The following is a 9239-nucleotide window of genomic DNA, read 5'->3' as shown; positions in this document are numbered from 1 at the left end:
AAAAAAAAAAAAAAAAAAAAATGGGCAAAGGATCTGAATAGACATTTTTCCAAAGAAAGACATAGAGATGGCTAACAAGTACCTGAAAAGGTGCTCAACATCACTAACAGGGAAATGTAAATTACAACTACAATGAGATATCAGCTCATAGCTGTTAGAATGGCTATTATCAAAAAAACCCAGGAAATAACAAGTGTTGATAAGGATGCGGTAAAAAGGGAACCCTTGTGCTAAAACGCTAACTCAAAAAGATATATACACCCCCATGTTCACTGAAGTATTATTTACAGTAGCCAAGACATGGAAGCAATCTAAGTGTCCATTGATGGATGAATGGATAAAGAAAATGTGTATATGCAGTAGAATATTATTCAGCCATCATAAATAAGGGAGTCTTGCCATCTGTGACAACATGAATGGTCCTTGAGAGTATTATGCTAAGTGAAAAAAAATCAGAGAAAGACAACGTATAATCTCATTTATATGTGGAATCTTATAAAAAGAGCTCATAGACACAGATAACAGATTGGTGTTTGCTAGAGTTGTCAGGTGGGGATGGGGGTCAAAATGGGTGAAGGAGATCAAAAGGTACAAACTTCTAGTTATAAATAAATAAGTCCTGGCAATGTAAGGTACAGTATGGTGACTGTAGTAAATACTGTACTGCACATTTGAAAGTTGCTAAGAGAGTAGATCCTAAAAGTTCTCATCACACACAAAAATTTGTAACCATGTAAGGTGATGGATGTTAACTAGACTTACTCTGATCATTCTGCAATATACACAAAAACCTAATCGTTATGTTGTACACCTGAAACTAATGTTATATGTCAATTATATCTCAGATTTTAAAAAGATACCTTTTAAAATACCTTCATACCATTAATATTTGTACATTTTAACAGTTTAATAATTTTTACTTAGAAAAAATGTTAAGAATTGATGAATCTTTGTGATTCTTGATATTTGAGTGTTTGTTATTGGAATGAATAATAAAAAAACATTTTTCTTTAATCATTGAAATCCCTATATCTGGTATTTAAAGGTATGTTGTTTTACAGGTAAAGATGGTACTTAACGGTATGTTGTTTTACAGGTAAAGCTGAAAACTATAAATGAAAGCTGGAAAAATCTCTCTAGTTCTCAAAAGCAAGTAAGTAGTATGGTTTTAGTCTCAAGTGTCTAGTTAGAATATCTATGAGAATATGTTAGAGCAAGGCTTGATTCATGTGAAAACAATGTTATATTACACAAAGTATTTTTAAATCATTTTCATATTCTTGGAAGCAATTTGGCTTTTCTCTTTTGGTAGTTTTTTTTTTAATTGGCTTCATTTTATTTTATTTTTAAAAATATTTATTTGTTATTTTTGGCTGCGTTCTGGCACACAGGATCTTTTGTTGCAGCATGGGCTCTTCATTGCAGTGCACAGGCTTCTCTCTACTTGTGGTGCGCTGGCTTCTCTCTACTTGTGGCACGTAGGCTTAGTTGCCCCATGGCAGGCATGTGGGATCTTAGTTCCCTGACCACGGATTGAACCCATGTCCCCTGCATTGGAAGGCAGATTCTTTTATTTATTTATATAGAAATAAATAAATAAATACACACATACATACATACATACATAAATTGAGGCTGCATTGGGTCTTTGTTGCTGCTCGTGGGCTTTCTCTGGTTGCGGCGAGCAGGGGCTACTCTTCATTGTGGTGCACGGGCTTCTCATTGTGGTGGCTTCTCTTGCTGCGGAGCACGGACTCTAGGCACGTGGGCTACAGTAGTTGCGGCTCGTGGGCTCTAGAGCACAGGCTCAGTAGTTGTGGCGCATGGGTTTAGTTGCTCCACGGCATGTGGGATCTTCCCAGCCCAGGGCTCGAACCTGTGTCCCCTGCATTGGCAGGCAGGTTCTTAACCACTGCGCCACCAGGGAAGTCCCTGGTAGGTTTTTTTTTTTTTTAATTTATTTATTTTTGGCTGTGTTGGGTCTTTGTTGCTGTGCAGGCTTTCTCTAGTTGCAGCGAGTAGGGGCTACTTTCTGTTGCGGTGCGCAGGTGTCTCATTGCGGTGGCCTCTCGTTGCAGAGCAGGGGCTCTAGGGCATGGGCTTCAGTAGTTGTGGTGCATGGGCTCAGTAGTTGTGGCTCGCGGGCTCTAGAGTGCAGGCTCAGTAGTTTTGGCACACGGGCTTAGTTGCTCTGCAGCATGTGGGATCTTCCCGGACCAGGGATCGAACCCTTGTCCCCTGCATTGGCAGGTGGATTCTTAACCACTGCGCCACCAGGGAAGCCCCCTGGTAGTTTTTTACTGCAAATAAAATTGGTATTTAAAACAGTGTCACTCATAACTTAGTGTCACTGTATCCAGTGGTGGTCACACCTGGCCCCTGTTCCTTTTCCATACTCCAAGCCCTGAAATTGTAACAACTTCATTAATATTTAAAATTTTTCTCTCTTACCTTTTTTCATCTAATTTTTATCTCACGAAAACATTCGTTTCCAATCCCCCCTTACACATGTAGAATAGTAAGGTAATTTCTAGAGTATATATAGGAAAGCATTCCAGAAATTAATTGCAAAGATTCCTCTAAAGAAATCATTTTAACGATTATACTTTTTCTCAGGTATATATTCAACTTGCTAAAGATGATAAAGTTCGTTATTACAACGAAATGAAATCTTGGGAAGAACAAATGGTTGAAGTTGGACGAGATGATCTTGTACGACGGTCAGTGAAATACACAGCAAAATAGTGACCCTGAGAAGTATTAAAATAGAAGATTGAATTATGTTCATAATGGATAGACACAAGAAACCAATTAGGTCTCAATACCCAAAGCTGTTGTAAAATTAAAATGGATAAAAGTTGGTAAACATTTATATTTAATTTCTTTTCTTTAGCCCGTTGACTTCTGCCAGCCAATTCAATACATTTTGTATTGGTGTCTTGCTTTGGAAAACCCAAACAGATAAGAGTTCATGCAGAATGTATTTTGTGTTTAGGAACCACTGAGCATCAAAATAATCCATGAAATGTAACCGTGAATCATTTTACCTTTGATAAAGGTAAATCAGACTGTGAAGTTTTTTTATACTCTATGACTATGGAAAGAATATTCTTGTTTCCTTATATTATGGAGGCAGGAGTTTCCTTTTCAAAAGTGTCTCAACGTTTATAGAACCCATAATGTTCTGTGATATAATTGTTCGTTTTTAATAGAGCATCCAGAACTCATGTTGGCAAATTCCAAATCCTAGGTATAATTCATATTGTAGTCAGAGTTGACGGTTGTACATGCAAGAGATTTCTGGTGTCAGTTGCAACTTTTATAAAAGGGATAGAGAAATTTATAAACCTTTTCCTCATTATCTTTTTTCCTAAATTAAAAACTAAAAAATTATGTACCATATCTATGCATATTGTTTTATATTGCATAGAGTAAAAATTTAAGTGTTTCCTAATTATATGTTTTAAGGTGAGACATTCATTTTACAGCTTTCTCGGGTTTTTTTTTTTTTTTCTTTGTTTTTTTAAAGTAGGAATTTGTATTCTGAATTATTTTTTCTCTTATATGATTATATTTATCCAGAAAGTAGAGAACTTATTTGGTATAAGTTTTAAAATGAGAGATCTAAAAAACATAAGTCTCCTGTCTCTAGATTTGGAGCCTGTAATTTTTAAACATTTTGCATAACATACAAAAACCTATGTACGGGACCCAGCTCTGGCCTGTTGGTGAAATCCAGCCCACTGCCTGCTTTTCATGGCCTTGTGAGGTAAGAATTGTGTTTACAATTTTAAATGGTTAAAAAAAAAAGAATATTTCAAGGCACATGAAAATTAATATGAAATTCAGTGTCCATAAATAATGTTTTATTGGAACACAGCCATACTCATTGTTTATGGCTGCTTTTGTGCAACAGTGACAGAGTTGACTAGTTGTTACAGAGATGGATAGCCTGCAAAGACTGACCCGTACAGTGTGGAATGAGATGCTCTTAAATTATTTGCTATGGCTCAGTAAAATAATCCTTAGGAATTTGCCAGTTAGCATATAAACCTTACTATCCTTTAGCATTTGTTTATCCTCTTAGGAGAGTCAAGCAAAGGTTTTCAAAATCCTTACCAGCCTTTTGAGCAAAATATTCTACTGTCATCATCAGTTCACAAGAATAAGATAACTCAAAATTTATATTATACAAAATATTATGCCAAAAAATTGTGTATTCTAGATCTCCAGAAACAAATGAAGATTTTTGTAGTTTGTGGATAGAAAATAAGTTAAAAGTCATGAAAAAATGACTTTTTACATACCGAATTTGGCAAAGGTAGGGACTGTAGAGAAAAATATAGCTTAAGAGAAGCCTAAGAGTTAAATATATGAAGCTGAGTGTATTCAGACAACTTTCCCCTGTGGATAGGAATACAGGACAAAGTCTGCCATTAGGTAGATAGGCACCTTGGGTCTGAGGCTAGAGTATTTTGGGGAGTAAGGGTTAGGGAAAAAAAGGACGTGTGCTAGTGTCTATCACAAGCTTTTCTCAATTAGGTTTCCAGGAGAGAAGTAAGCCCTAATTCCCTATAGCATCTAGAATGGTACTGATTTTGTATCATCCTCAAGAGAATGGAGAAAATAATCACTCAAATAATTTACTGTGTTCTGTGCGTCAGATGAGCCTAGGGAGCAGATAGGAGTCAGTGTTTGTAATGAATATTATAGAATGGGTGAGGTAGAGAAATTAGTTATGTAAACACCTGCAGGACAAATGTAGTGTAAAACACATCTTTGCAATTACTTTCTGAGCTCTTTTAGCATTTACCTGTATCATTTTATAGCAAACACATTCAAATCTTATCTTCCCGAATATACTGGGAAGTTCAGTGTCTGGTAAGTTCTTAAATATATACATCTTAATATAGGGAAGAAAAGTATGAAATAGTGAAAGGAGCTAGAGCAAAACCATTTTATGATATCATTTTATTTGTTTTTGTTTCTAAAAGAATGTCATCATTAATACTTTAAATATTAGGATAATCTGATTTCACACCTTTCTTAATAAACTTCAGTACCTGTTGAAGACTGGCATGCCATATATCAAATGCCATCCAGTTTAACAATATACACAAATATTCTATTGTTATAAAGAATAAGAGCTTATATCAATAACCAGTGGCCAGTCATATAACACCTTACTTTTTAGACTTTTCTTAAATTGACCCAACAAAGTAATTGCTGTAAGAGCTAAAGAATAGTGCCAGGGAAAAGATGCTGAGGAAATGAAAGCAGTGTTTATGCTTTTCTGAGCAGTTGGTCATAAAGAGATGTTTATACTTTTGTTCATTAGAGTACCAGTATTAAATTTTTTGAAATAAATTGATGATGGGTACGTGTGTAATTATTTTACTTTCTGATGTTTAAGGGATATTATGTGCAGATTCAGCCTACTGTAATCATGTAATTTTGCTGTTGCTTTTGGCTAACTCCTTTTTTGGAAATCCCACTTTCTTTTTTTAAATAGTTGGCTATGAATGTATATATTTAAATTTCTGAATTAAAATGATATTACTACAAGTAGAGTTAAAGTAACTAGAAAACTTTATTGATTTTTCTGACATTTACTGTACCTAAAATTAATCACCACCAGGTTGTGCTAAAGCAGCAAGAAGTTCTTATGTAGTTAAGTAATAAGTGTCCATTATTTCTTTTAATTTTATCAATCTTTTTACTATAAGAATTCTCTCAAGAATACTCTCTTACTTTCCTCTCCTCACAGCCCCTCTCCCTTCTTCTTTTCAAAGCTCCAAGCTCTTACAGACAAATTTGAAAATGTTATAAGCACAGACTGTATGTTTTGAAATTTTAAAGCAGTAATACTTTTTTTTTTAAATACTTTTTAAAAAATTGAACCTTTGGGAAGAATAAGAAATGAACATATTTATTACTTTGAATTTGTAAAACTTTCCAAACAGAAAGTAAAACTATACAAAGCTAGTATCAGTCTCTCACATTGTTCACAAATAAAGTACTTTTGGTAATTGATTAAATCATTGATTATATTTAATGGAAAATACATGAAACATGACTATTTTCTAGCACATTAAAAAATACTTTAAAAAAATTTTTTTTTCCTGGCTAAGAAGCTACATACTTAAAATTGACCCTAAACAAGAATTTTAAATAAGCTAAACATTTAAAAATCACCCTAGGGCTTCCCTGGTGGCACAGTGGTTGAGAGTCCGCCTGCTGATGCAGGGGACGCGGGTTCGTGCCCCGGTCCGGGAAGATCCCACATGCTGTGGAGTGGCTGGGCCCGTGAGCCATGGCTGCTGAGCCTGCGTGTCCAGAGCCTGTGCTCCGCAACGGGAGGGGCCACAACAGTGAGAGGCCTGCGTACCGCCAAAAAAACCCCAAAACACCCTAATGTCATTTAAATCATCGTTACATAATGGTGTCTGATTTACATGTGATGTGCAAGAAAATAATTGAATTTACTTTTTTGCCCGTACTAATTTAAGATTTATCCAATTTCATTTCTCCACGCCCACAAGTCATGTATAAGAGGAGAATAAGGAAGGCAGTATAGTTGACCTTTGACCAGTGCAGGAGTTAGGGATGTGGTCAGAAATCCATGTATAACTTATAGTTAGCCCTCTGTATACATGGTTCCTCTATATACGCAGTTCTGCATCTGTGGATTCAACCAACCATTGATTATGTAGTACTGTAGTATTTACTGTTGAAAAAAATCTGCATATAAGTTAGACTCACAGAGTTCAAACCCATTATGTTCAGTGTCAATTATACAGTTCTGACACAGTGACTTTTTACTATAGAGACTACCAACCATCAGCCTTCACATTAAAAAGTTGATTGGTTATACCCAACTCTAAGATTCTATTTAAATTATCTGTTTGATCTGGAGACAGGGTGGGATCAAGATGGAGTAGGAAGACCTTGAACTCACCTAGCCCAATGAACACATCAAAAATACAACTATGTATAGAGCAATTCTTCGTGAAGGAGACCTGAAGACTAGCAGAACAGCTCTTGTACAACCAAGGCTGTGGTACACAGAGTCTGGTAGGGAGGAGAAGCATCCTAGCCAGGATCTGCATCCGTAGCTGGTGATCCAGAAGATTGGGATGTCACAGGCTTGGGATTGTTCCTAACGAGCAAGGAATTCACACCCCATATGAAGCATCCCAGTCCTGGGGTCTGTCACTAGGAAGACAGCCCTCTTAGTTGGTTTGAAAACCACTGGGGCTTACTGGAGGGCTGTAAGAAACTGAGACTCCACTCTTGAAGAGCACACACAGATTTGCTCCCAGTCCCAGCACAGACCAGCAGATTGAAAACTGTCTGGTGCTCTGGCCAGCCTGCCAGGACACCCCAGGGTACACTCCAATCTGCACCAGGATCCCACTCCAGTCCTGCCTGAACTGGCACCATTCCCCATTAAGGTGGAGACTGCCATTGCCAACACACATGTATGCACTGGGGAAAAAGGATAGCCAGCTCAGAAGTGAAACTCCAACACCTTGGCCGCAACCTCACCTCTGACCAAAGCAAAGACTGCCACCACAATTGCACGTGTGCGAATGTACTAGGGAAAGAGCAAGCCAGCCTAGAGGTGGGGTTCCAACCCCTTGGGCCCTGACCCCACCTCTGACCAAGGTGGAGCCTGCCATTGCCATCACACATGTGTGCGTGCACTGGAGAAAAAGCAAAGCCAGCTCAGAAGTGCTGTTCCAACCCCTCAGCCCCAACACCACCCCTAACCAAGGCAGAGACTGCCATCATGCCAGGAAGAAACTTAACTTCCTTAGGGCTCCTGCTCAAGCCCCTTGGACTTGGTCCCACTTCCCAATAGGGTGACAACCACCACTGAGCCTGGGACAAGTCCCAGCTCACATCTGACTCCAGCTCTATTCCCTTGGACACTAGCCATACCTCCCATCAAAGCAGCTGCCATCAGCACACCCCAGGAGAAGACTGCTCCCACCAAAGCCACTGGGCTAACACAGACTGCATAAGGAGGCTCCCACAGAAGGACATGCCTACAAGACCATAATAGGTAACAGTTTCACCTAATTTCATAGAGACAAATAGAGAAAGTCAAAATGAGAAGACAGAGTTATATATTTCAAATGAATGGGGGGGAAAAAACCCGGGGGGGGGGAAATGAAACATAATTTACCTGATAAAGAGTTCAAAGCAATAGTAAAACAAAAAACAAAACACACACGAAACAGAAAACACACACACACACAAAAACTTGGGAAAAGAATAGAGGAACACAGTGAGAAATTCAAAGAACTATGAAACATGAAAAAGAACCAGTCAGAACTGAAGAATAACTGAAACAAAAGTACATTAGAAGGAATTAACAGGAGATTAAGTGATAAAGAATAATGCATAAGCAATCTGGAAGATAGAATACAGGAAATCAAATCAGAACAGCAAAAAGAAAAACTTTTTTAAATGAGGATATTTCAAGAGACCTCTGGGACAACATCAAGAATACAAACATTCACGTTATAGCGGTTGCAGAAGGAGAAGAGAAAGAGGTTGAAAATATATTTGATGAAATTATGGCTGAAAACTTCCCAAACCTGAAGAAGGAAAAAATGTCCAGGTACAGGAATTACAGAGTCCCAAACAAGATGAATCCAAAGAGACCCACACCAAGACATCATAATTGAAATGATGAAAGTTAAAGAGAGAATCCTAAAGACAGCGAGAGTAAAACAAAGATGCTTTTTCTTTTTGGCTGCATTGGGTGTTTATTGCTGCGTGCAGGCTTTCTCTAGTTGCGGCAAGCGGGGTCTACTCTTCATTGTGGTGCACGGGCTTCTCATTGTGGTGGCTTCTCTTGTTGCAGAACACAGGCTCTAGGTGCGTGGCCTTCAGTAGTTGTGGCATGTTTGCTCAGTAGTTGCAGCACATGGGCTCAGTAGTTGTGGTGCACAGGCTCTAGGGTGCGCAGGCTTCAGTAGTTGTGGCTCACGGGCTTAGTTGCTCCACGGCATGTGGATCTTCCCAAACCAGGGCTCGTGTCCCTTGCATTGGCAGGCAGATTCTTAACCACTGTGCCACGAGGGAAGTCCATGGACTTGAATATTAGATGCTTTTTATGGTTAAATTTTATAGGTGTGGTAATGGTATTGTGATTATGTAGGAGAATGTCCTTACTCTTAGAAGATACATGATGACACACTCAGGGCTGAAGTTTCATCACAAGTAAA

At 38.2% G+C, this 9239-nt stretch overlaps 1 protein-coding gene across 1 annotated transcript in view; it reads left to right on the top strand.

Annotated features, from left to right (window-relative positions):
- TFAM (transcription factor A, mitochondrial) overlaps positions 1–5568 on the top strand; it is a 17061-nt gene extending 11493 nt beyond the window's left edge. The window contains exons 6-7 of the mRNA XM_027111866.1: positions 1097–1153; positions 2617–5568. Of these exons, the coding sequence (XP_026967667.1) occupies positions 1097–1153; positions 2617–2745 (186 nt within the window). The 3' untranslated portion in view covers positions 2746–5568. The remainder of the gene's footprint in view (positions 1–1096; positions 1154–2616) is intronic.
- Positions 5569–9239: the final 3671 nt, after the last annotated feature.

Source organism: Aethalodelphis obliquidens, unplaced genomic scaffold (genome assembly GCF_003676395.1).
Source record: "Aethalodelphis obliquidens isolate GAN/ISIS:26980383/991018 unplaced genomic scaffold, ASM367639v1 scaffold11, whole genome shotgun sequence".
Taxonomy (NCBI): Eukaryota; Metazoa; Chordata; class Mammalia; order Artiodactyla; family Delphinidae; genus Aethalodelphis; species Aethalodelphis obliquidens.
This window is presented reverse-complemented; position numbering and strand designations above follow the sequence as displayed.